The sequence below is a fragment of the Borostomias antarcticus genome (assembly GCF_949987555.1).
Source record: "Borostomias antarcticus genome assembly, chromosome: 9".
NCBI lineage: Eukaryota > Metazoa > Chordata > Actinopteri > Stomiiformes > Stomiidae > Borostomias > Borostomias antarcticus.
The window spans coordinates 4,501,665-4,528,543 of NC_140242.1; the positions used below are offsets into that span (position 1 = coordinate 4,501,665).

General features: G+C 47.5%; 1 protein-coding gene across 1 annotated transcript in view; it reads right to left on the reverse strand.

Moving 5' to 3' along the window:
* The window catches only part of mylka (myosin, light chain kinase a), a gene marked incomplete at both ends in the record, with an annotated part of 83,933 nt that overhangs the window by 45,849 nt on the left and 11,205 nt on the right, over positions 1–26,879 (reverse strand). Inside the window, 6 exons of the mRNA XM_084443552.1 lie at positions 437–987; positions 1,103–1,124; positions 1,208–1,373; positions 10,258–10,423; positions 10,768–10,813; positions 14,006–14,213. Of these exons, the coding sequence (XP_084299678.1) occupies positions 437–987; positions 1,103–1,124; positions 1,208–1,373; positions 10,258–10,423; positions 10,768–10,813; positions 14,006–14,213 (1,159 nt within the window). The remainder of the gene's footprint in view (positions 1–436; positions 988–1,102; positions 1,125–1,207; positions 1,374–10,257; positions 10,424–10,767; positions 10,814–14,005; positions 14,214–26,879) is intronic.

Here is a 26,879-nt window from a genome sequence, read left to right on the forward strand (position 1 = left end):
GAGCAGAGTATAGTAGAGCAGAGTATAGTAGAGTATAATACAGTAGAGCAGAGCAGAGCAGAGCAGAGCAGAGCAGAGCAGATTAGAGTAGAGTAGAGTAGAGTAGAGTAGAATAGAGTAGAGTAGAGTAGAACAGAGTAGAGCAGAGTATAGTAGAGTAGATTAGAGGAGAGTAGAGCACCGTATAATAGAGTAGAGCAGTGCAGAGTAGAATAGAGTAGAGTAGAATATAGTAGAACAGAGTTGAGTAGAGTAAAGTAGACCATCTGTTACTCTGTTCTCCAGCTCTGATATTTACGTGATGACCACTGGTTCAGCCAGAGTGCAGCTAATGAAAGAGTGACCAGCTTTCAAACAAGCACGGCCAACTTCCTGATAGGTTTTCTTTGGACTAGTGCACTGCTATCTGAGTGGGGCTGACCTCCAGCAGGTCTACCTTGGCATGTAAACGTGACCTTCGACCCTTCGACAGCCTCCTGGCTCTGGGGGACAGAGTCGAACCTGGGAGGATCTTCGGTCTCCACCGCTCTCTCTGCTCTGCTTTCTCGGGCCTGCCTTCTGCTCTCCCTGCTCTCTGTAGAGCCTGTGGCTGTGCTGGGGGGCCCCTCTGAGCTGGGCCTCCCTGGGGCTGTGCTGGGGGGCCCCTCTGAGCTGGGCCTCCCTGGGGCTGTGCTGGGGGGCTCCGGCTGCTGGGGTGGTGGGGAAGGACCAGCAGCCTGAGGAAAGAGGGACCCGGGCTTCCTCTCTGCCCGCTGTGGCAACTCTACGGGGGGCTTAGGAGCCAGGTTGGTCCTCCAGGGCCCGGGTCTGGCCTGGGGGCTGTCCTCGGCATCCCTGGCCAGGGGGATGTGCTTCTCTCTGGGCTCGGCTTTGTTGGCGGCCTTGCTGGGCGGACTGGGCTCCAGCTGCAGGTCATTACTGGTACGGTCGACTTCTCCAGGGTGGGACGTCTCTGGGTGCGGGGCCACAGGGGCCGAGGGGCGTGGCCTGGATGGAGAAGTATGTTACTATATAAGGCATTGTGAAACTTTCTGATAAGATTCTTACAGAGGAGAAGTGATTCTGTTGCTTCATCCCTCGTTTCAGCGGGCAGCATACTCACGTGGCCAGCTCACTGTTGGAACCTGGAAGACAGATGAAAATGAAAGTGAATCGAAGGTCATTGGAGGAGGAGTTTACACTGTCAAGGTGGCAAGGCACTCCTCACCCTGGACGTTGAGCTGTGCGGTGGAGGCGGCCGTCCCGGTGCTGTTGGTCACAGAGCAGGTGTAGCTGCCTGCGTCCTCCACACACACCTCCCGGATCTCCAGGAAGTGCATGCCTGACCTCTCCACCATGCTGTACCGACCTGACGACTGCAACTCCACGTCTTCCTGGGGGGGGGGGGGGTGAAGAGACACATAAAGAGAGACATAAAGTGAGGGAGAAAGAGGGATGTTAAAGTCGCACTGAAATGAAAAAAGCATTCTGTCCCATTTTGGTTCACATAATTGGTCATAGTGTTCACCTATGCAACGATGTATGCCCAAAAAAATTCAAAATTCTACTTTTGTTGTAATCTTATATCAAAGTATATAATTTCTTACTTCCTGGAAAATGGTAGGTCATGTGCAGTGACGACAACAGGTACCTTAGATTTTAGGCCAATAATCTCACAACATCCAACCGTCAATCAACGCTATCCTTCTATCAAATCTGTCTAAAGTTCTTAAAATCCGTCCACTTGTCAATGTTCCAATCAAATTCCTCTAAACATATGTCACACCCTCATAGCTTGTTTGCGTCGGAAATACGTCAAACTGCGGAAGTTAGATGATCTCAAACGTCCGTTTCAGTGCGACTTTAAGAGAAAACGGAGTGTGACAGAAATCATCCCCATCGTTAATCTCCACTGAGTATATACACAATTTATATAGAACTTCACTGAGTATAATGTATATACATATATTAGGATAGGCCAGATAGTTATTATATTATTGTGTATATATTAGATTATTAGTGGGTTCAGGAGGGAATGCCGGTGTGTCCGGGAGATTGTGGAAGGCTGGGTGTGCCTTTAAGAGTCTGTGAGTGGGTGTGGAAGGCTGGGTGTGCCTTTAAGAGTCTGTGAGTGGGTGTGGAAGGCTGGGTGTGCCTTTAAGAGTCTGTGAGTGGGTGTGGAAGGCTGGGTGTGCCTTTAAGAGTCTGTGAGTGGGTGTGGAAGGCTGGGTGTGCCTTTAAGAGTCTGTGAGTGGGTGTGGAAGGCTGGGTGTGCCTTTAAGAGTCTGTGAGTGGGTGTGGAAGGCTGGGTGTGCCTTTAAGAGTCTGTGAGTGGGTGTGGAAGGCTGGGTGTGCCTTTAAGAGTCTGTGAGTGGGTGTGGTCTCTCACCTGGCACTTCCTAGATAAAAGAAGCATTTTTCCAGTACCTTGCAAAAGTTCAGGCAGGTGTGAAAAAAGTAAAACTGGTTCCAAAAATAGAAGTGTTAATATTTATCAATTAACAAAATGCAATGCAAATGAACAAGATAAATCAAATCAACATTTGGTGTGACCACCCTTTGCCTTCTACACAGCATCAGTTCTTCTAGGTACACTTGCAGACAGGTTTTGAAGGAACTCGGCAGGTAGGTTGCTCCAGACATCTTGGAGAACTAACCACAGATCTCCTCCCTGATGGTACTGCATGATGGATAAGTATCTGCCTGTATTTCTCAGCATTGAGGACATCACTGATCCTCACCAAATCCACAATTCCATTTGCAGAAATGCAGCCCTGAGCTTTCAAGGAATGTCCAGGCTTCACTGCAGCCTGCAGACACTCATTATTGTACTGTTCTCCAGCCCTTCGGCCAACAAACTGCCTTCTGCTACAGCCAAATATTTCAGACTTTGACTCATCAGTCCAGAGCACCTGCTGCCTTTTCTCTGCACCCCAATTCCTATGTTTTCATGCATAGTTGAGTTACTTGGTCTTGTTTCCACGTCGGACGTTTGGCTTTTTGGACGCAATTCTTCGTTTGGCTGTCCCTCATCAAGTATTAAGCCTCCTACACAGCTGTTTCTGTTTCAATTAATGACTGTTTCAATCTACATATGAAACTGATCATCATTAGCACCTGTTTGATATAATTGGTTAATCATACACCTAACTATAATCCTACAAAATCCCTGACTTTGTCCAAGTGTACCTATAAGAATTGATTTTGCATTTTGTCAATTGATAAATATTTGATTTGATTTTTGATTTGATTTATATTTTTAAAAGCATTCTTCCCGTATAGTATTTCTTCACACCTGCGTAAAACTTTTGCACGGTATAAGATAAGACTAAATTGATCCTACCAGGAGGAAACTTAGTGTTTCAGCAATTTAAAAAAGGTTGGAACGGAGAGACACACTAGATATAGAGTAACAAAAAAGAGAGAGACAATATATAAGGGGGGATGGGGGGGGGGTAGCAGCATGTGCAGTATAGAATATAATAAGATGGCTGCTGGCACAAAGGAACGCCTGAACTGCTTCGTATTGCACCTGGGTGGGAGGAGCCTGTGGCTGAAAGTGCTCGCCACAGAGGGGATGGGAGGGGTTGTCTAGGATCGACTTCAGTTGACTTCAGTCTGTCCCTCATCATCCTCTGTCCAGTTGTTGCCGCACGACGGAACCAGCCCTCCTCACCAGCTTGTACAGCTTGTTTGACTCCCAAGGCTTGATGCTGCCTCCCCAGCAGGCGGCAGCAAAGAACAGTGCGCTGGCCACAACAGACTGGCAGAACATCCTCAGTAGCCTGTTACACACATCAAAGGACTTAGCCTCCTGAGGAAGAACAGTCTGCTCTATCTTTTCCTGTAGAGGGCCTCAGTGTTGTCAGTCCAGTCCAGTTTGTTGTTCGGGTGCTCTCCCAAGAACTTGTATGAGTCCACCATCTCAGCCTCCTCCCCCTGGATGGGGATGGGGGCTGGAGGCCTCCTATTCTTTCTGAGGTCTACCAACAGTTCCTTGCTCCTGCTGATGTTGAGTTGGAGATGGTTCTCCTCAGACCATTCAACGAATCTCCTGACCACATCCCTGTACTCCTCCTCATCGTCTGCCCTAATGCAGCCCACAACAGAGGAGTTGTCCGAGAACTTCTAGCTGGGAGCTTCTCTGCGAGCTGGAGAGGGAGAAAGCACTGGAGAAGTCAAAGAACATGACTCTCACCCACCTTTCTGGCCCCTCCAGGTATGAATAGGCTCTGTGGAGTAGGTAGATGATGGCATTGTCCATGCTGATTCTGGCCTGGTACACAAACTGCAGGGGGTCCAGGAAGTCGATCACCACGGGCCTCAAGCACTGCAGAACCAGTCTCTCCAATACCTTCATTACATGAGACATCAGTGCCACTGGCCTGTAGTCGTTGAGGGCACTGGGCCGTGCTTTTTTGGGCACTGGAACGATGCAGGTCTTCCAGAGCTGGGGCACCTTTTTCAGCCTCAGGGAGAGGTTGAGTCTCAGGGAGAGGCTAGGCCTCAGGGAGAGGTTGAGTCTCAGGGAGAGGCTAGGCCTCAGGGAGAGGTTGAGTCTCAGGGAGAGGCTAGGCCTCAGGGAGAGGTTGTGCCTCAGGGAGAGGTTGAGCCTCAGGGAGAGGTCTAATAGGTGTTGCAATATGCCAGCTAGCTGCCCCACCTGAAGGACCCAGCCCTGTGATTCTCTTCATCCCCTCCCACACTTCCTTGGTGCTGATCAGTTCACATTTACTCTTCACCCTCTCTCTGTAGCTTTTTTGGCCCTCTACAGCTCCCTCTTCAGTTCCTTCTGGACTGATCTGGCCGCCTCCTCCCTGTCCTTAGCCACGAAGGCCCTCTTTCTCCTGTTGAGAAGGGCTTTAATGTCCTTGTTAATCCATGATTTGTTGTTAGGGAAGCAGTGCACCATTTTAGTGGGTATGACGCATTCCTTGCAGAACCTGATGTAGTGTTGTGCAGTAGCAGAGACCGTCCACGTCCTCCTTGTCCTCTGTGAACAGCTCCCAGTCCGTGGATTGGAGACAGTCCTTTAGTTTCTCCACAGACTCTCTCGTCCACATCTCCACAGTCCTGGGGCCTCATTTATCAAAGAGCGTGTAAATTCAGGTGTAAAAGAGGGCGTACGACGAAAACGAGGAAAAGGCGAAATGTCGCGTACGACGAGAATATTTACACGCTTTTCGGATATATCAAACATGGCGTACACGCTGCTGCGCCGATTCCTCAACGAAAAACCCGACGGTGGCGTAGAAGAGAGCGGACGTGCACGCGCCCCGTGTTCCGCCCTCGCCACGCCCAAATCCAACCATATATGGTCAAAACCATGAGTGGCCAAACGTGGTTTCCCGGAAGGAACCGACATAATATAGCGTGGAGAAAAAAAGGCAAGACAATTACGTTTATGGAAAAACGCAGAAAGAAGAGAAACTTTTCGGAGACGGAGGTGCATGTGCTTGTTGGTGAGGTCCACGCGAGGAAAGAAAATCATTTTCGGAAGGTAAGCTATTTGTACGAGCCTACATTTGTCTGATTGCTCGTACAGTTTAGGTAGCCTACTGTACGTTTCGTGCATCCTGTATTTGGCGTAGGCTACACGGACATTCTGTATTATGTGGCTGTGAGGAAAGCAAACATTCCACACATTCTGTGGTAGGCTATGATTGATTTAGGACCAAAAACAGGGAACGATAACACAGATGATCACTTCATAATGTTAGACCACATTAAACATTTTCCCCTCTGGGAAATTAAGACTCATCTAAATCACCCGGTAAATCACACTTAAGCATTTATTTGGCTGCCAACAGAAAAACATATCAATTGAATATGGCTACACAATGAAATGTTTAATGCATAATCAAGTTAACAGACAAACTCAAAGAAAATGACTGAAATTGTTTCTCCAGACTCTGACGTGGGGTGGGACTCAGAGGAGGAGAAGTCTGCAGTGGTCCTTGACCTGACGGTCGTGCCCCCACCGGTTGCAGCCTCCACCTCCAGCGCCACGACCTCCAGCGCCACGACCTCCAGTGCCTCCACCTCCAGCGCGCCGGCCTCCACCTCCAGTGCCATCTCCAGCGCCTCCGTCTCCACCGCCCACGCCTCCACCTCCGGCTGCCAGCGTCCCTGCCTCAAGGGTCCCTGAGGGCTGGGCTTCCTCTCAGACGCTGTGCTGGAGGCTCATGACCCTAGAGGCCCAGAGGGACATGGCAGAAGGGATTGGGGCAGTTGTGCAGCAGTTGGTGGAGGTCACCACATTACCCCACCAGAGCCAACAGGACATCCTCACTGCACTTCATTCCCACACATGCTGTCACGGACCTCACACAGTCACTCACTACCACACTCACGGACCTCACACATGCACTCACAAACGCACTCACACACCTCACACAGTCACCCACCAACAGACAATAAAATGGTAACAATGTGAACCTTACTTTGTCTTCATAGCTGGCGCATGACCTCAGTGTGGGCCCTTTGGCCCCGCTGGTAACCCTCATGACGGGGAGGGGGCTGAGGGCTTGGATCCTCATTTTGTGGTGGGGTCTTGACTGGTTCTCATTCTTATCAGCTTTGAATATATATCTTGGCAAACATAACACAGGATGATGTACAAGGAGGGGACAGATACCTAGTGAAAGTACTATTGGTTGCTAGTAAAAAGACAATAATGAGCGCTTGGTATAAGGTGGAACCCCCAACCAAGGAGCAGTGGCTGGGTGTTGTGGAAGAGATTTATGTTAGGGAGAAGTTCACGCATGCATTGAGGATGCAGGAAGGAAAGTTTAAAGGGAGATGGGAAAAATGGATGGATTATAGAAGGAAGTGTGATGATACCACTAATATTGAAATTGTAATATTTGATTAAGAGAAAAAAGCTGCATGGATGGAAGTACCCATAAGCTGTTATTGTAAGTTGTTTTATTGTATTGTCGTTGTATGGATGGAAAATGCTAATAAAGATTAAAGTAAAGAAGAAAAAGAATATATCTTGGCTATGCACACACCAACAAGCCAGCCGTCACGCGCAGCGCCTGCCTCCAGTCTAGCCCTACCCTGCTGTGCGCCAGGGTGAATGAGTCATGCGTGGAGCCAGGCCACCGTGCCACTACACTTGTGATGAGCATGTCGGCGTCACATATGATTTGGGTATTTATAGTGTGCACATTTTTGCGATTCACAGACGTATTCATTCAATGATGGTGCCCTTATGTGGGTGCAGTCGCCATCGCCGTCACCTCTTTGGAGTTCTATCTCGGCCAGTAGGCCGAGTAGCGCCGGATTCATTTAGGCTCGCATTACGCACAGGAGGACTGTCATTTATATGCTTACCAAACAGCAAACAGGTCCACATGATCACATATTAATGACAATCTAATTGGTCAATTATTGCCGTTTGATGGAGTGCCTGCATTAGGTGTGCGCATAGGTTAAGTTTGGGGAAAAAATCCATATCGGACCATTAATGAGCCGGTTAGAGGACACGTCTAATCTTGCATTGCGATATATGTTGGTGCTGAATTGGGCTATTAGCCTACATGATTGTGCGTTCATGAACTGTCGCTCTTATTCTCTCCATCAAACATAGTAATTCACCGACGCACCACCTGCGTCGCCAGTTCCCCCTGTGTTCAAAAAGGGTGTAGAAAACCGTGTAAATCGGTACGGCTACTTGAGAGGTGTCCTACAAAAGCGCGTAGAAAGGCGACTAAATTTTCGCCCTTTCGGCTTGATAGATCGCGCTGTGGGGGGGGGGGGGAAATGGCGTACGCCTGAAATCGCGGAAAAGACCGTGTAAAAGAAGGCGTACCTCAATGATAAATGAGGCCCCTGGTGGTAGCCGGCTGCCGCCTAGCAACAGGCGTGTACCTAGGGACTAGATGGATCAAGTTGTGGTTGGATCTGCCGAGAGGGGGGTGGAGCTGTATGCCTCCTTCACGTTAGCATACAGTCGGTCCAGGGTCTGATTCTCTCTGGTGCTGCATGTCATATACTGAGTAAATTCAGTGTGTTTGAGAGTGAGACATGGTTGAGGTCGCCATTGACAATCATCAGCGCATTGGGGTGCATTTTTTGTAGGCGCGCTACCTTGGAGTAAATGAGGTCAAAGGCGCGCACAGTGTTAGCTGAAGCGTTAGGTGTGGATGTAGACGAGGATAACAATGGCGTGCGAGAATTCGCGGGCGATATAGTTTGGTCTTCCCCCTATTGCCAGCAGCTCAATGTAGGGAGTACAGATGCTGTCCTTCAGTTATGTGCTCAGGCTCACACCATCTCACTGACCAAGATGGCCAGCCCTCCTGTTTTCTCACCACTGTCTCCTCCCCTGTCTGCCCGCACCAGACTGAAGCCATCCAAGTTCACTGCTCTGTCCGGTATGTTGCTGTGTAGCCATGTTTCCCAACAACAGAGTAAGCTACTCTCCGTACTCCCTTTGGCTGCGTACCAGGGCTGTCAGCTCATCCGTGTTGTTGGCAAGAGATTTCACATTTCCCATTACAATCCTTGGCACATGTGGTTTGAACCTCTTCCTGCGTTTTTTTTTAATACACTGTGGGCCTTATCTACTAAAGTTATGCACATATAAAAACGTGTGCATAGGCCTTAATACCTGCAAATAAATGTGCCAGGTATCTATGAACGGTGTGCATGGAGGAGGTGATCTATGAACGGTGTGCATGGAGGAGGCGATCTATGAACGGTGTGCATGGAGGTGATCTATGAACGGTGTGCATGGAGGAGGTGATCTATGAACGGTGTGCATGGAGGATTGCGTCCTTCAAGAGCGCAAATTTGCACGCTCTATCCAACTAGTACTTGTGGCCGATGAATACGAATATGTAATAAGGGGCGTGCCTACCCTAGCATGCAAAATATGGGAGGAGAAAACTAATTATTTTCCCACACAGGAGATCTGGGTTATTTCCAGTGTGTCTTGTGGTTCTATAACGTAACCGCAGAGCCACGGTCTCATGCTAGAGGGAATCATTTTATTATTTTTATGTTTGTGTGCTGCAGTAGGCTAAACTATTATTTTGTTTTGCAAAAATCAGTCAGGCTTCACAGTCAGGCTTCACATAGGCAACGGTAGGCCTGTTGAACATTTATAGGCTGTCAAATAGGCATGTATGCTATGTTTTTGTGTGGTGTCAGGATTAATGAATGGGTGTGTGAGCCGAGGGAGGGGGAATCCAATCTCATCATAGGCCAATGTTCTCCTGATAACTGTTTCGTTTTAGGTTCAGTTAATGTTTAATCTTTTAACGTTGCCCATCCTTAAACAGAACCAAAGCATCATCTCAGTTCATATCTCATGTTCCTTTTTAGGTGATCGCGTATCCCCTAAAGCCCTTCGTCATGGTAAATTCCATTCCACATTGGGTTCAACTTGTACCCAAATACTCCAAGGAGCGCAGATACAATGTGGCCCATAACTGCATGTGGAACATCATTAAGCGCACCTTTGGCGTGTTGCAAAACGAAATAAGTTAAGCCTACTGTTTTCGCATTTTGGCTCTTCTTCCATGGTGCAATTGTGGGATACAACATGCAAAACCCCTCATTTAAATAGAGCTGCCTTCACACTTTTGCACCTGTTGGCATTCACGCAATTATCCTTGATAGATCACTTGCAAAATACATTCCAACTAAATGTACAATCTGAAGGACTGCCAACGCAATTTTGTGCTCTTTATTTGGGATCTTAGTAGATGAGGCCCTCTGAGTGCAACACTGACCAGTGGTGGTGATGTGGTGGTTTTTTGGTCATGGCACATGGCATGCGATGTTTGAATGGCACACAGTCAGTATGTAAACATCATGGCCAATCAGCTGCATCCCTTCAAGGCAGCAGGATGACAACCCGCGCCACAGGGCTTAGACTGTCCAGGAATGCTTCCACCAACATGACAGGTCATCTTAACGCAGTGGCAGATCCCAGTCCAGTCGAACATCTGTGGGATGAGATGGAATGAGCTGTTGAGCATAGAGATCCACCACCAGCCAAAGCAGCACAGCTGCGGGAAGAGCCAGGGTCAGCATCCCTCTGGAACACACTCAACACCGCGTTCAGTCAGTGTCCCGGCCAACAGACTGTTCTGAGGGCAAACACGTTGATTTGGCTGGTGGTAGATCTCTACTCCAAATAGCTTGTCCATCTCATCACACAGATGCTCAATTGAATTGAGAGCTGGTTCCTGGGCAGGTCATTGCAGCAACCCTGCTTCTATATATATATATATGTATGTATATATGGGTAGAGTTCAGTCTGACCTTGAGCCAGGTGACCTGGGGCTGGGGTCGTCCAGTGATCTTGGCCGAGAACTTGCCAGTCTGACCCACTCGGACGAAGATGCGTGACGGCTTGGTAACGAACTTGGGAGGGCTCTCCCCCCAGATGCTGGGCCTGCTCTCCACCGCCGGGACTCCACAACGCCCGCTGCAGTCATGGGAAACAGAGTTCGTCTCCAGGCTGGCCCACACCATCCAAGGACCAGGCTCCCCGGCCAACTCCTAGTTTAGACACGGCCATGACAGAGAGGCTGGCCCAGCCTCAACACTCACTCACTCACTCAGCTGCTCACTACATCAGCATCCAAATATGCATCTGCTCAATGACATCCCTAGAACAAACATGCTGTGTTTGAATCAAATATTTAATCTCTGCAGCTTTATATAGAGTGTGGAGATAAAGACGTGGTCCATTTTGACTGGCTTTGCGAGGAGCTACTTTTCAGAGGACAGGAGTAACGCGAGGAAGAGGAGCAGAAGGGGAGATCTTACCCCACTCTGCTGGAACACGGGAGGACATATTTCTTCCCAGCAGTCCCTGCAGTGAGATGAAAAACATGCCTTAGATGATTAATAAAAAACAGAGAGAGAGAGAGAGAAAGAGACAGAGAGGGAGAGAGAAAGAGAGAGAGACAGAGAGAGAGGGAGAGAGAACAAAAGAGAGAGGGAGATGGAGAGAGGGAGAGAGATAGAGGGAGTGTTAGATTGACCCGCTTAGCGGCCTAACTCCCAGCACAAGAGGCTCTGAGGCGAGGTAAAGGTGCGATCGAGGGTGTATTTATTTACCAAAAACAGATGACAAAAGTAGAAAAATCATAAAGACGTTAAAAATGAGCAACATGACTGTAGCTACGCTCACCTAGGTCCAACCTACAGCAGTGTCTGAATGGAACTGGCAGCCTTTTATACCACTGCTAGGCAATTAACCTGGACCATACCATGTCAAAGGGAAATACAAATAACACTCTAATTCAATATTACCACTACACATTCCACATCTCTATTAATTATAAAACATCAAATACATTATCATACAATATTACATTTACTTCAATACATATCAGCTCCTATGAATAATCTAAACATTCCCATCAAACAAACACTCTACCCCCCCTCTATAATTCTAGCACATGGTTCCCTCCTGGAACTATAAATACAGGTGCTCGGAGCTCTGGGGACTCTTTTGCCCGAACACCTGCAGACCAAAGAGAGCATGGTAAGTACTTGACCAACAATTCTAAAATGTGTTCAATTCCACCATCCTATTGCACAAATCCCATTTTATGATACTTATGACATCTTTTGTTTGCTCTTCTCAGGTGAAGTTCACAATACTGCTGAGCAAGACAAACGTGCACCAACAAACAATTCAACAATCAATAAATACTATAAGTATTGGCTATGTCTCATCATTATATTGTGCAAATGTATGCTTGTGCAAATATTGCAGTTATGATAAATATGCACCTTGTATAGGTAACAAAGTACCACAAGTACCCCTTTGTTACAGGGAGAGAGAGAGAGAGAGAGAATGAAAGCGAGAGAGGGAGAGACGAGAGGGAGAGAGAGAAAGGAGTGAGGGAGATGGAGAGAGGGAGACAGAGACAGAGTAGTAGACTGCTGGCAGGAGCCCAGACTGCTCAGCTTGAGTGGAAGTGCAGCCGTGTCCAGCGTTTCCTCTCTCAGGCAGCAGCTGGTAACAGGAGGTGCTAGCAGAGCCCTGCCTCTGGGGGCAGAGCGGCGCCACATGCTCCTGCTACTGCTCCTGACTAGCTGTTAATCAACTAGCACATCTCAACGCTTTACGTGCTGCAGCTCCTGTAAAGACCGTGGCACGGCTGCTCTGGGTAATGTTCCCTAACTAGGACCATCCCCAGAGTGAGCAGCGGGGAGCGGGGAAGACCCTGCAGCACAACGAGGGCCAGGAATCTGAGGGCCAGGCTGGCCAATCCCAGCTAGAACAGGAAGGAGAGCTGAACATGGCCATGTACTTTCTACCATCAGCTCGCTGAAAGAGAGAATTATGAAAAACAAACTTATTTACAACTAGAAAGTGTGCTCAGAGAGCACCGGTCTACACGTATGAATGGATTTTGTTGGTTGAAATGGTTAAAGTCACACACCCAGTTTATGTAATAGCTTACCAGGCTAAGAAAATGATAATTTTTCCTAATAGTGAATGAGAATCAGATATAATTTGGTTTTACATGCATAAAATCATAAGATAATGTTTGCGTTAACAGCAAATAAATAAAGTTGATATGTATCTAAGCTGATTTGACTCATTGTAACGAAGAGCCAATGTTCTTTAAAAAGAACACAGTCACCAGGCAGTACAGTAAACCAGGCAGTACAGTCACCAGGCAGTACAGTAAACCAGGCAGTACAGTCACCAGGTAGTACAGTAAACCAGATAGTACAGTAAACCAGGCAGTACAGTCACCAAGTAGTACAGTAAACCAGATAGTACAGTAAACCAGGCAGTACAGTCACCAGGTAGTACAGTAAACCAGGTATTACAGTAAACCAGATAGTACAGTCACCAGGTAGTACAGTAAACCAGATAGTACAGTAAACCAGGCAGTACAGTCACCAGGTAGTACAGTAAACCAGATAGTACAGTAAACCAGATAGTACAGTTGTTAGAGCCATTTTTACTTTCATCTGTATGATTATACCTAATTGATTAATTTGCTTTATTATTGACATATCTGCCTATTTATTATTCACTTTGCCTTAACCAGCCAATGTTGAGCACTCCCCCTGCTGTTGTTTCATATGCATTGTGTAAGACAGGAAATGACTTCATGAAGGGGTGTTGGCATAAAGGGGTTAATGAGGACAGGTGTGTGGGAGAGATTGTTTGTTTTGAGAAGATGGGAGCGGTATAGTCTTTTGACCGCTAGCTTTTTCAACTCTGAATAGCCTGGTTCCTGCTTGCGTGAGAATTGATCGCTTTGCGGTGCTTATTCCTCATCCAGTGATGGATGGGTGGATGGAAACCTTCAACTGAATGTTCATATTGTTCTGATAATTGTAGGCTATAGCAACATAAGAGAGGCAGCATTGACAGCAACCCAAATGAGCTAATCCCATAGCTGAACTGTTGGATACTGCATTTGCTGTGCAACATATTCCATTGTCCAGTTGTCAAATCTATTTTCCAACAAACTGTTTGAGAGCCAGCACACCTCAGTGTCCCCTAATCAAAAACATTTTTCATATATCACCTAACCTCTCCAGCACCTCACCAATATCAATTATTTTCTCTCTTTAGAGAAGAGTACAATCCATTACAACAACTATTGCTTACAATGTTTTATTGTTGTTTTGTATTTTATTTATTATATTATATATTATTATTTTATCATGAATATGATCAATAAATGCTGCATGTAGTTAAAGAAAGTGTTATTCAGTTTTTCATATGCTAAAATTGACTGTAAATCCACATTTTAAAGCTGATATTTCAAATAATAACTGACTGAGGGAAAGTGCCCCCCGGAGCCCATGGGCGGTTCACCTCTCTTCCTCCTGTCCTCCTTAGTTTTTATGAGTCACCAGCCGCCACTGACATGCTCATACATACGCGTTATTATTAAATGACAAATACACTGTACTGGTGCTTAGAAAACTCAAACTTGTTTCCAACATGGTCCCTGATGTGTTACAAACAGGACATGCTGTATCCTGTTGGATTCCTAGGAGAGAGAGAAGGAAGGTGCTGTACCTTCTATGATGATCTCCACGGTAACCTGGCGACTCCCGGCGTCGTTGACGGCCTTGCAGGTGTAGCGGCCCTCGTCTTCCCCCTGGACCCCCTGGACCAGCAGACTGAAGGTTCCACGCACACTCTGCTCCACCACCAGTCTCTCTTCATCCATCAGCACCTGGCCGTTCCTGTACCATGTGACCTGGGGCTCGGGCTGCCCTCTGACCTGCAGACAGAGACACGGTCATGACATGTACACACACAACATGACAAATACACACACAACATGATATGTACACACACAACATGACATGTACACACACAACATGACAAGTACACACGTTATCGCGTTACCTACTGTAGTCCTGAGGTAGCGCATAGTAGTTAATCAGCCGTTTTAACTTCAACGGTGTTATTGGTTATTACCTCTGCCCCAGGGGCAAAGCCCTGCAGGGCAGAAGGTAATGTTTTCGCCCCTGTCTGTGTGTGTGTGTGTGTCTGTCTGTAGGCGGACAGGATTAAACAAAAACTACCAGCCCGATATGCATGAAACTTGGTGGAGGGGTGCAGCATGGGCCAAGGAAATCACCATTAAATTTTGACCATGATTCATTCATAGGTGGCTCTACAATACCCATATTACTGTAACTTCAGTGTAGTGGGGGATTTAGGTTTCAGTTTCCTCATAGGTTTCAGGTTCTTGGCGCCACTTGCAATACCGAGATTGGCCACTATGCCAAAAACTGGCTGTTCCTGGCCATGGGGGCCTGCTTCATGTGCCACTGAGCAACTTTCATTGGATTGAATGGGCCGCCATCTTTGCATACCTAATCCACTTCTTATAATCCAGCAATGATCAGTTATGCTTGCATCAACAGGCTGGTGTCTATTTACTTATTCAGCTTGATCCAGAAGGTAGAACGCTAGAGCCCGCCTACCATAATTTTTCCGTCCGAGGATGGAAGATGATGCTGCAGCAGTGTTATTATTTAAATCAGCAATATTTAAATTTCACCAAGCTGCTAAAGCTATTGCTGATTATGGTGTTTTGTGCACACAATACCACTTAGTGCATTATCAACTTGTTTGCTAACAAAGGCTAGAACTACTAGTTAGCTGTTGATAATGAGATCCGCTGTTGCAACTGGAACGCTGACCTCGGGAGTGACCATTGCCAGTTCCAAATCGCACCTCCTGAGACAAATGGAATGCACCATAACGTTATATTTCTCATTTGTGTGGATATTTGAAGCGATGCATTCTGTAGGCTACCTCAATAGAGTCCGCTAACTGACCATGTTTAATGCTTTATGTATACTATCTGTTAGTGTGAAGTGTGATGATTTCTGTACAGTTCTGTCCGCTGATGAACATTTTCCATTAGACCACGTTTCTGTATGCTGGTTTGAAATCCTCCTCCTGGTTAGGTAACATGTGGCTAGGTAGCTGACTTAGCTAGCTAGTTGACCTAACCGAACCTAGTGTAGCCAGTTAGCTGCTGTGGTCAGAGGGAAGAACACCGAGCCTGACCGAGCTCCCTTCCCTACCACCAGCTAGCTAAACGTTACATTTTAAAAAGCTATTTATTTACTCAGATGTACTTGGGGTGTGGATGGGACATTGTCACGAAGCTAGCAACGATTTGCCGATCGGCTAACACCATTTGTGTTTGGCCTGGGGATGGCTCATCAGCTAGCCAACTTCTGTGGCTAAAAAGTGTGACGTCTGTGAAATGTGACTGCTTGTCTGTCTATGGCCAATGGTCATAACATTTCAGCTAACCCATTCGAGTTGTAAAATAGATATAATACACAATCTATTGAGATAACAAAACAATATATTAATAATTAAGAGACGCTATACATTATATATACATATTTCTTTTCTAAATGTACTTCAATAAAACTCTTCTTATATTTGCATTTCTTGTATTGTTGCCTATTTTTGAATTGTTGATGCTTTCTTGTTGACTAGGCATGCTAACTGGACCCCTGCAGACCAGGCTGAGCCTTCATATACTCTCAAACACAAACGTTACTCTTTCCCACCTTCACAGACTATTCACAGCCAACTACATGCCTTCTTGACTACACTGAAAGAAATAACTCGAAAGAACACCTGTTGGTTTCAAATGTGTTTATTATACAGTAGCTATAACCCAGTTGAATTGATTCAACTCACTCATTACAAATACCCCCCACCCCCACCATCAAACCTTTTCAGTGGCATAGCTGACTGAAGCCATGTTTATGAGAAGTGGTGACGTGTGTTGGCGACTGAGAGGAAACAACATCAAACCCGAATTGAATTAGTTAAACTCACTCCTCAGTATAAACACTTGTCTTGGCAAGTCAGAGGAGCCAAGATCGAACCCAGCATTGGCAAGTGAGCGTAAAGGCAATACTGCCAAGCAACACAGTGACACCTGTTATATAGACTAGTGTCTCAACTTGCATTTAAACGATAATGTAAACTTCAAGCATTCAAAGTAAACTGCAGACACTTTCAGGTGGATGGAAATAAAGTGTCTGCACATTAAAATGATTGACTTCATAGAAAACTATATCTTGCCTATAGACTATAGATTTAACATGTAATTGGCTGTATAACTCCCATCTCAAATGTACATCTTGTAAACTACTGTCTGCAGACTATGAACCAGCCCACTCCTCCCTCCACTACTGCTCTGCTTGGCTGTTAATGAATGTGAATGGGAAGTCTTCACAAAACTAGCAACGTTTTGGAAATTGGAGAGGAAAGATGTCAAGCAGAAAGAGGAAACTACAGGTGGTGCTACAGTAACCAATTCAAAAAGTCAGTAGGAGAGCACAGCACATGAGAGGTGGTGGTGGGAGGTGGGAGGAAAGGTAGAGGGGTGGGGGGGGCATAGGGGCGGAGGTCAAGCCTCTCTAGTTAGTGTTATTAGTCTTCTCAGTATGTTGCGATCCTCTGCTCAGACCCACATAAACACTTCTAATTACAGTATCCGATTTACTAAACAGCCTGGAGCTGAAAACAATTTCATTTCCAAACATGTGATAAGGAAAGTGACATCAGGAGCAGGACAGCTTACTGAACATCACTGATTAGCCTCCATATTTCCTCATTCCAACAACACTGAACTTCCCGGCATCACTGTGGTGTGCTGGGAAGGAGTCTTCAAATAGGCGAGCATGAAAACAGCTGTGAAGGGAAGCAAAGCACCTCCCATACAGTATGTTCATATACTGTAGTTCCCTGTTCAGGAGCTTCCTCTAGTCTCTCCTGGATCCCCTCAGTTCACCTCACTAATCCTGATCAACCTGTCTTCACTGAAGCCTTTGAAGCATCACAAACAGAAGCCACAGCTGATAAAGTATGGCCAATGTCTCTCGCCCCTCTCTCTTTTCTGTCTCTCTCTCCCCCCTCCCTCTCTCGTTTCTCTTCCTTCTCTCTCTCTCTCTCTCTCTCTCTCTTCTCTCTCTCTCTCTCCCTCTCTCTCTGTGTCCTCTGGTCTGGTACCAGGAGACCCTCTCCCTGAGAAGGTACAGCAATACAACCTCAATGGACCATGGTGAGGCCAAACCAGCAAAAACCAGCATGCACGCACACACACACACGCACACACACACACACATGCGCACACACACACACACACACACACACACACACACACACGCACACACACACACACACAAACTTTCTTTGAATGAACAGAGAAATAAAGAAGGGGTAAATGGTTGCAGCTGTGGGGAATTTCAGATTGAACATACAGATTAATGAGGGCCGACAGCTAGTAGACAATAGATTGATTCCATATGGTTCCACCGCCAGGAGGGTGGAGGAGGAGTCTTTCTGCTCTATCCAGGAGGGTGGAGGAAGAGTCTTTCTGCTCTATCCAGGAGGGTGGAGGAGGAGTCTTTCTTCTCTACCCAGGAGGGTGGAGGAATCAATCAATCAATCAAAGCTTTATTTATATAGCGCATTTCATACCCAGAGGCAACACAATGCGCTTTCTGCTCTACCCAGGAGGGTGGAGGAGGAGTCTTTCTTCTCTACCCAGGCAGGATGGAGGAAGAGTCTTTCTGCTCTACCCAGGCAGGGTGGAGGAGGAGTCTTTCTGCTCTACGGAACCACGCACATTCCATCCTGGCAGGCTGGCTACTCCTCCCTGCTTCAATCAGATTGTACTTCTGCAAGAACACGCCAGAAACAGCCTTATTAGGTTTAAAAAGTCCTTATTAACTCAAACAGACACTGGCATTTCCTTCAAAACTTCAGCTGCTGGACATTCATTCTCTCGCCGGCCACAGAAATGTGGAGCTGACGTGTGGCTGGTGAAACTGCTTGTGGTCAGGCTCTCAGCCTCAAACATCCGCCATGACCGAGTTCACACACAGAGTCAGGTCTCCACCAATCAGAACACAGACACCAGCTCCAGATGGGTCTGTCACGAGAACATATTGAAATCAAGGCCTGTGAGGTTGTGTGTGTGGAGGAGGGGGGGGGACCAGTGATCCTGGATCTTATCTGGGGTTTCCCAGTAGTGAGTTCAGCTCAACCCCAGGTGTATCTGCTCACTTGCTGCGCCTCATACCTGCTCCTGGCAGGTGGTTCAGCAGAGCTCCGCCCCCTGCAGAGCTCCGCCCCCTCTGGAAACATAAACCATATGAACTACAGCAGAGAGACACATTCTCTACAGCTGGCCCCAGGTCAGGGGAGCATACCTCAACAAACACAGATCTGAGTTCTACAGCTGGCCTCAGGTCAGAGGAACATACACCATATCATAAGGCTGATCATGTAATGTCTGCATCTAGTTGTATCTACTGTATCTATTGTATGTACTGTATCTATCAAGTGTGTTTTCCTCCTGTCTGTGTAAACAGGACAGCAGCTGGCTGGGATCTGTGGAGGGTCAGGGTGGGAGGCGTCTGAATATCTAACCTGGCCTCAGACAGGACCCAGGGCCTCTCCAGCGCACTGCCCCGGAAGAGGTTATACATGTATTCTAATATTTAAGAAAAGAGTAGTCGAGAATGCCAAGGTTCATCTCTGAAAGTCCAAGCTGGTTACCTTTATTCCAGATAAGTTACGAGTTTGCAAAGTCGGGCTCAGAGAGGAATGAACATCCACCAAGAGCCAAGATTATCATGAAAACAGAGCATTATAAACAGTGTAGATGTGACCATACCTGCATATGCAAATACTTCACTAGCCAATTATCAGTGAGTAGGCTAGGCCACAGCTCAAGTGAACAAAGCCAGGGGTCAAAGATAGCTGGGAGGAGGGGACCCCTGGGGAGGTCTCCTGCCATGAAGTCAATTCAAAGGCCTGAAGATAAGGGGTCAGGGCACTAAACAGAGGGCAGCTTCTCACTTTACACCATGTCTTAAAGAGAATACACTCATTTGAATGTATCTATTACAATTGCTATTACAAGGGGCGTGGTCAGAGAGAGAGGATGGAGCAGCAGGGCGTGGTCAGAGAGAGAGGATGGAGCAGCAGGGCGTGGTCAGAGAGAGAGGATGGAGCAGCAGGGCGTGGTCAGAGAGAGAGGATGGAGCAGCAGGGCGTGGTCAGAGAGAGAGGATGGAGCAGCAGGGCGTGGTCAGAGAGAGAGAGGATGGAGCAGCAGGGTGTGGTCAGAGAGAGAGAGGATGGAGCAGCAGGGCGTGGTCAGAGAGAGCGGATGGAGCAGCAGGGCGTGGTCAGAGAGAAAGGATGGAGCAGCAGGGCGTGGTCAGAGAGAGAGGATGGAGCAGCAGGGCGTGGTCAGAGAGAGAGGATGGAGCAGCAGGGCGTGGTCAGAGAGAGACAGGATGTGTAGAGGCTGTGTTAGAGTGTAGAGGCTGTGTTAGAGTGTAGAGACTGTGTTAGAGTGTAGAGGCTGTGTAGAGGATGTGTAGAGGCTGTGTTAGAGTGTAGAGGATGTGTAGAGGATGTGTAGAGGATGTGTAGAGGCTGTGTAGAGGATGTGTAGAGGCTGTGTTAGAGTGTAGAGGATGTGTAGAGGATGTGTAGAGGATGTGTAGAGGATGTGTAGAGGATTTGTTAGAGTGTAGAGGCTGTGTAGAGGCTGTGTTAGAGTGTAGAGGCTGTGTTAGAGTGTAGAGGATGTGTAGAGGATGTGTAGAGGATGTGTAGAGGCTGTGTAGAGGCTGTGTAGAGGATTTGTTAGAGTGTAGAGGCTATGTAGAGGCTGTGTTAGAGTGTAGAGGCTGTGTTAGAGTGTAGAGGATGTGCAGAGGACGTGTAGAGGCTGTGTAGAGGCTGTGTTAGAGTGTAGAGGATGTGTAGAGGCTGTGTAGAGGATGTGTAGAGGCTGTGTAGAGGATGTGTAGAGGATGTGTAGAGGCTGTGTTAGAGTGTAGAGGATGTGCAGAGGATGTGTAGAGGCTGTGTAGAGGCTGTGTTGAGGCTGTGTAGAGGCTGTGTAGAGGATGTGTAGAGGCTGTGTAGAGGATGTGATCCTGGGCTCAGATCCCCTTCCCCTCACCCTAACCCGGGTCCGTATCCTTTTCCTACCCCCCACCCTACCCCAACCCCTGCCTCTATCGGGGCCCAGGGACGCACACACACACAGACACACATTAGTGTTTGCCACACCTCTCCCATGATGCTCTTAGCCTTTCTTGCTCTGAAAATGTAGTTTGACGTAACGTATTGCTCTATACATGGCTCCGTGTGCTACTAACCCTGTTCTGCCTCCCCTCTCCCTAGTGCCTCTCTCTCTCCCTCCTATCTTCTAACCAGGTCCAGTGGATGCCCCACTGTCACCAGTAGACCATCCTGAGTCCGATAGATACCCCTGTGTCTGCTGCAGATGTCGTAGCAAATTAGTTAACACACACACACGCACACACAGACATACAACAGTCCACTTCCGGCCTTAGGCCTGGGCCCAGTACCCCCTTCCCCTCACCCTAACCCGGGTCTGTATCCTCTTCCTACCCCCACCCTACCCCTGACCCCTGCCTCTACCTGGACCCAGGCACACTTACACACACTGACATACACCAGTCCTGGGCTCAGATCCCCTTCCCCTCACCCTAACCTGGGTCCGTATCCTTTTCCTACCCCGATCCTACCCCTGACCCTGCCTCTATCTGGGCCCAGGCACATTTATGCACACACAGACATACACCAATGTTTGCCATGTCTCTCCTATGATGTTATTAGCCTCTCTTACTCTGAAAATGTAATTTAATGTTATTTATTGCTCTATAAATGTTCTTAGCCGGTAGACAAACATACTCCAGGAGCTTGCTCGATCGCCTCGTTAAGAGGGGTCAGGGAAGAATTTTTACAGCTCACTTATCTGGCCCCCGGGTGATTACTGTTTTTTTGCTTCCCTCTGGAATATGTAGAGGTGGGTCGTATGCCCACCTCCCTTGTTCTCTGTAAAGCGCATTGTGTTGCCTCTGGGTATGAAATGCGCTATACAAATAAAGCTTTGATTGATTGATTGATTGATTGATGTGTAGAGGCTGTGTAGAGGATGTGTAGAGGCTGTGTAGAGGATGTGTAGAGGATGTGTAGAGGCTGTGTAGAGGATGTGTAGAGGCTGTGTAGAGGCTGTGTAGAGGCTGTGTAGAGGATGTGTAGAGGATGTGTAGAGGCTGTGTAGAGGATGTGTAGAGGCTGTGTAGAGGCTGTGTTAGAGTGTAGAGGATGTGTAGAGGCTGTGTAGAGGATGTGTAGAGGCTGTGTAGAGGCTGTGTAGAGGATGTGTAGAGGCTGTGTAGAGGATGTGTAGAGGCTGTGTAGAGGCTGTGTTAGAGTGTAGAGGATGTGTAGAGGCTGTGTAGAGGCTGTGTAGAGGATGTGTAGAGGATGTGTAGAGGATGTGTAGAGGATGTGTAGAGGCTGTGTAGAGGCTGTGTAGAGGATGTGTAGAGGATGTGTAGAGGCTGTGTAGAGGATGTGTAGAGGCTGTGTAGAGGCTGTGTTAGAGTGTAGAGGATGTGTAGAGGCTGTGTAGAGGATGTGTAGAGGCTGTGTAGAGGCTGTGTAGAGGATGTGTAGAGGCTGTGTAGAGGATGTGTAGAGGCTGTGTAGAGGCTGTGTTAGAGTGTAGAGGATGTGTAGAGGATGTGTAGAGGCTGTGTAGAGGCTGTGTAGAGGATGTGTAGAGGCTGTGTAGAGGATGTGTAGAGGCTGTGTAGAGGCTGTGTAGAGGATGTGTAGAGGCTGTGTAGAGGATGTGTAGAGGCTGTGTAGAGGCTGTGTTAGAGTGTAGAGGATGTGTAGAGGATGTGTAGAGGCTGTGTAGAGGCTGTGTAGAGGATGTGTAGAGGCTGTGTAGAGGATGTGTAGAGGCTGTGTAGAGGCTGTGTAGAGGATGTGTAGAGGCTGTGTAGAGGATGTGTAGAGGATGTGTAGAGGCTGTGTAGAGGCTGTGTAGAGGATGTGTAGGGTTAGCAGAGCTCCACATCTGCTTCCAATAGCCCAGCAGCCACCAGCAGGTCTCCACCGGCATACCTCTGACAGAGAGCCTCCCTCCCTCACACACGCACACACACACACACACACACACGCACACACACACACACACACACGGACACACACACGGTAAATTATGTAATACAGCGTTCTCCAGGAGAACCAGCATGTCTGTTAGCACCACGGAGCCTGAGAACCAGCATGTCTTTTAGCACCACGGAGCCTGAGAACCAGCATGTCTGTTAGCACCACGGAGCCTGTGAACCAGAGCCTGAGAACCAGAGCCTGAGAACCAGCATGTCTGTTAGCACCACGGAGCCTGAGAACCAGAGCCTGAGAACCAGAGACTGAGAACCAGCATGTCTGTTAGCAGCGCACTGCTCTCCTCAGAGAGGCCGTGGCCTGACAGACACCCTGCATGGAGAGGGCAGGACTGGCCCTCCAGAGACTGGACAGGACAGGAGGAAGGCCCGCACACTGGATGCCCAGTCAGACAGCAGGGCCAGGTGAGACATGACTGCTCTGTTTGTGTACTGACAAATACAGCAGGTCTCATAGCACTACTTTTATATTAAACATGACATGCAATATATCACAGCGCCTTCATAGCAATGTGTTTTTGTGGTGATAGAGAGGTGATGTTTTCTACTGCTTCTTGTGGGACAGGCATAGAGAGAGGTGATTAAAGGCCTCAGATAATATTAAAGGCATCAAACATGGTCTTCTGGTGGTCTTCTTCATGGTGAATCTCCTTCACCGGATGCTTTCAGACAGCTATCCCTACCCTGGGTCTTCAAGGAGCTATCCCTACCCTGGGTCTTCAAGGAGCTATCTACCCTGGGTCTTCAAGGAGCTATCTACCCTGGGTCTTCAAGGAGCTATCCCTACCCTGGGTCTTCAAGGAGCTATCCCTACCCTGGGTCTTCAAGGCGCTATCTACCCTGGGTCTTCAAGGAGCTATCCCTACCCTGGGTCTTCAAGGAGCTATCCCTACCCTGGGTCTTCAAGGAGCTAGCCCTACCCTTGGTCTTCCTCCAGGAGCTAGCCCTACCCTGGGTCCTCCTCCAGGAGCTAGCCCTACCCTGGGTCCTCCTCCAGGAGCTAGCCCTACCCTGGGTCTTCCTCCAGGAGCTAGCCCTACCCTGGGTCCTCCTCCAGGAGCTAGCCCTACCATGGGTCCTCCTCCAGGAGCTAGCTCTACCCTGAGTTATCCCGGTCCTGTGGAATGAATGGTGTGCTGCAGCAGAGCTCCTACATGGAGGACTAAAACACCCCGAATTAAATAGTTGAAAGAGAGTTCTGCGTTGTCCCAGATCATCTGAGCGGAACCACGACTGTCTGGGTTCTGCTTCAGCGGTCCTGAAAAAAAGAACCATCCCTCCAGGAAGCAGAGTCACAAGACTGGAGACTTTAATCCCTATTAGAGGGCATTCCACGGATTTACTCTCACCCACACAGCTAGCATCCAGCTACACCGAGCTAGTCACTTTCACCCAGCTAGCATCCAGCAACACCGAGCTAGTCACTCTCACCCAGCTAGCATCCAGCTACACCGAACTAGTCACTCTCACCCAGCTAGCATCAGGCACCGAGCTAGTCACTCTCACCCAGCTAGCATCAGGCACCGAGCTAGTCACTCTCACCCAGCTAGCATCAGTCACTAGCAGGGATATCAGCCTTTTTGCTAGACCTTCCAGATCTAGGCTGAGGTCAGGGAAGTAGGAGGGTTGTTTCAGGATGGCAATCCCCTTCCTCCCCTCTCCCATCTCTCCTGTTTCTCCCTCCTCTTCCATTACTAAGACGCCTCCCTCATCTGGGTTGATCCAGAACAAAGGATTACTTGAGACAGCAAGTGGAAGGATAATATGTTTCATTCTCTATAAAACTTCCAGGAAGTTAACAAGCCATGACTTTAGCACTCACACAGCATGCGTGTATTGGAATTAAGCTGGAGGTGGTCTGGTTAGATTTGGGTCTGGGACTTAGTAGGCTAATGTGACAATGACTACATGAGAGCTAGAAAAAGTTGACATGAGCAGCAATGCAAATCCAAAGAATATGAATGTTTGAACCTGTCTACGTTCTGAGCGAGCGTCCTCTGTTGGAGCAGCCAGACTGCTACTGGGAGTTGGAGTGTGGAGGCTGGAGGTAGTGTTATTGTTGGTGCAGCCTACAGAGCAGGAATGTGAGCGAGGCCCAGACCGAGGTGTCTGTGTCTGGAGCCTGTAAATAATACCACGGAGATCAGAGCAGAGCAGCCGTCTGGAGAAGGATTACCACCGTCTAGCTACAGTAGAGACCTCTATTCTACTGTAGCTACAGTAGAGACCTCTATTCTACTGTAGATACAGTAGAAACCTATATTCTACTGTAGATACAGTAGAGACCTCTATTCTACTGTAGATACAGTAGACACCTCTATTCTACTGTAGCTACAGTAGATACCTCTATTCTACTGTAGATACAGTAGACACCTCTATTCTACTGTAGCTACAGTACAGACCTCTATTCTACTGTAAATGCAGAAGAAACCTCTATTCTACTGTAGATATAGTAGACACCTATATTCTACTGTAGATACAGTAGACACCTGTATTCTACTGTAGCTACAGTGCAGACTTCTATTCTACTGTAGATACCGTACAGACCTCTATTCTACTGTAGATACAGTACAGACCTCTATTATACTGTAGATACCGTACAGACCTCTATTCTACTGTAGATACAGTACAGACCTCTATTCTACTGTAGCTACAGTACAGACCTATATTCTACTGTAGATACAGTAGACACTGCTATTCTACTGTAGATACAATACAGACCTCTATTCTACTGTAGCTACAGTAGAGACCTCTATTCCACTGTAGCTACAGTAGACACCTGTATTCTACTGTAGCTACAGTAGAGACCTCTATGCTACTGTAGATCCAGTGCAGACCTCTATTCTACTGTAGATACAGTAGATACCTCTATTCTACTGTAGATCCAGTGCAGACCTCTATTCAACTGTAGATAAAGTAGACACCTCTAGTCTATTGTAGACAGTGGAAACCTCTATTCTAACAGTAGCTGTTCTTCATTCTACTACTTCAGTGGCATACTGGACGTTTGAAACGATCTCAGCCTATCAGTCATCACATTAGTTCATAAGACTTGAGTCAGTTTTGTTTAAGATAATGTTGTTTCAGAGTGGTAGCCTCATACTGGACATGGCTTCTAGGGCTATTAGCTTGGATCTGCTTGCACAGGAAACACATCAAAACAGTCCAGAAACGAAGTAGCCTGGAACGACCATTTTCATGCCATTTCAATATCCTGAGCAGAACTTGACTTTGTGCCTCTGTACACAATGTCAGGCTGCTGTGAGACAGGCAGACAGAGTTACCGTACGTGTAGAACTTTCCATGCACACGTTTCAACCATTAAAACATGGGATCCATTTACAACTTCTATCAATTCCTGGATGAATGAAAATAAACGGGTAGATTAGACTGGCATGTGCCTCCTAATCATGGTGACCATGACATCTGGAGCGACAGCCCTGCACACTATGCTTTAGTAGAGTAGTGGAGGACCATAGCGTACACACACAGTGCTAGCAACATGTGTTAGCAACTACTACCAGACTCCGTGTGCAGCTAAATAAGGAAGTATATTTATCTAACAATCAAGAACCTTCACTGGTTGTTTGGGAACTTTTTTCCATGAAATACTTACACCATGACACTGGCTAGTGCAGCATCAGTCTAGCGAGGGCTAGAGCCAAGGTGGTGACCCCAGACGGCAACAGTGAGGAGTTTGACATTCTGGCTGGAGTGTTGGACACCCTCTCCCCCTTCCTCTTCATCACAGTCCTGGACTCGCGCTCAGGAAGGCCTTCAGGGGACGGGAGCAGGAACTCAGCCTCTTGTTGTGCAGAGTATAGTTACTAGGGGTGTAACAATATATCGTGCCACAATATACATGTATCGCGATACAGAAACGTCACAATACGTATCATCAAGGTGAAAACAATATTGTGATATGTTTATTGTATATCAGGGGGGGCTGTAGCTCAGTTGGTAGAGCGGGTCGTTCAATGATTGAAGGGTCAGTGGTTCGAATCCCAGCTCCGATTGTCCACATGTCAAAGTGTCCTTGAGAAAGACACCTAACCCCAAATTGCTCCCAATGAGCAGGTTAGCACCTTGCATGGCAGCTACCGCCATTGGTGTGTGAATGTGTGTGTGAATGGGTGAATGAGAAGCCATTGTAAAGCGCTTTGAGTGCTGCTAAGGTGGAAAAGCGCTATATAAGTGCAGTCCATTTACCATTTACCATTTATCAGTGAACGCTGGCTACACAATGCTGGTAACAAACGCGTCTTTTGTCTAGGCCTATTCTTGATATTACAACAGTTAAGCTCTAAATTCACAAAGTGTATTGGAGTACTCCATACTCCAGGAGCCTGCTCGATCGCCTTGTTGAG